Here is a 634-nt window from a genome sequence, read left to right as displayed (position 1 = left end):
CATCGGCGCCATGGACGGCGAAGACGCCGAAAACCTCCGCGGAGAACATGTAATGGGGTTTGGAGAGAGTGGGAAACGGAAATTGGAGAATCTGTGTTGCGAAAGAGTGAGCGTGACAGGCAAAAACTGTGGATAGAGATTATTGTTTGTGTATTGAGACTTGAGAGAGAGAGAGAAAGTGAAGAGAGAGAAAGATAGAATCTTGGTTTTGGTTTTGGTTTTGGTTTTGGATTGGGTCGTTAGTTATAATTGCACGTGTGTCTTTATGGCCCAAAATCTTGGGCTTCCCAACACTTAGGTGCTTTTTTTTTTCATTTTTGTTGATCGCTGGATTTGGGGCTGTTTTGTGGTTTCTCTCTTTCTTTGGATTTATGTAATTTGTTATTCTTCTGGGATGTGATTGTAATATCTGGATTTTCAAGGGGGGTTGTACAAATCTTGCAGGCGTGTGAAGCAAAAGAAATAACTTTGTGTTGTAAAATAAATAAATAAATAAGATATAAAATAAAAAAGTATAATTAGATAATTTGGTAATAATATTTATCATAATTATTATCTCAATATAATAAAGATGATACTAAAATTATATATATTGCAACGTATACTCAGAGAGATAAAGAAAAGAGAGTGGACT

At 35.5% G+C, this 634-nt stretch overlaps 1 protein-coding gene across 1 annotated transcript in view; it reads right to left on the bottom strand.

The window, feature by feature from the left end:
* LOC107470314 (uncharacterized) overlaps window positions 1–197 on the bottom strand; it is a gene marked incomplete in the record, with an annotated part of 6,706 nt that extends 6,509 nt beyond the window's left edge. Inside the window, 1 exon segment of the mRNA XM_016089706.3 lies at window positions 1–197. Within this exon segment, the coding sequence (XP_015945192.1) occupies window positions 1–49 (49 nt within the window).
* Between the last annotated feature and the right edge of the window lie 437 nt (window positions 198–634).

The sequence above is a fragment of the Arachis duranensis genome, chromosome 1, assembly GCF_000817695.3.
Source record: "Arachis duranensis cultivar V14167 chromosome 1, aradu.V14167.gnm2.J7QH, whole genome shotgun sequence".
NCBI classification, from domain to species: Eukaryota; Viridiplantae; Streptophyta; class Magnoliopsida; order Fabales; family Fabaceae; genus Arachis; species Arachis duranensis.
The sequence above is the reverse complement of the archived record's forward strand: the minus strand, read 5'-3'. Positions and strand labels throughout refer to the sequence as shown.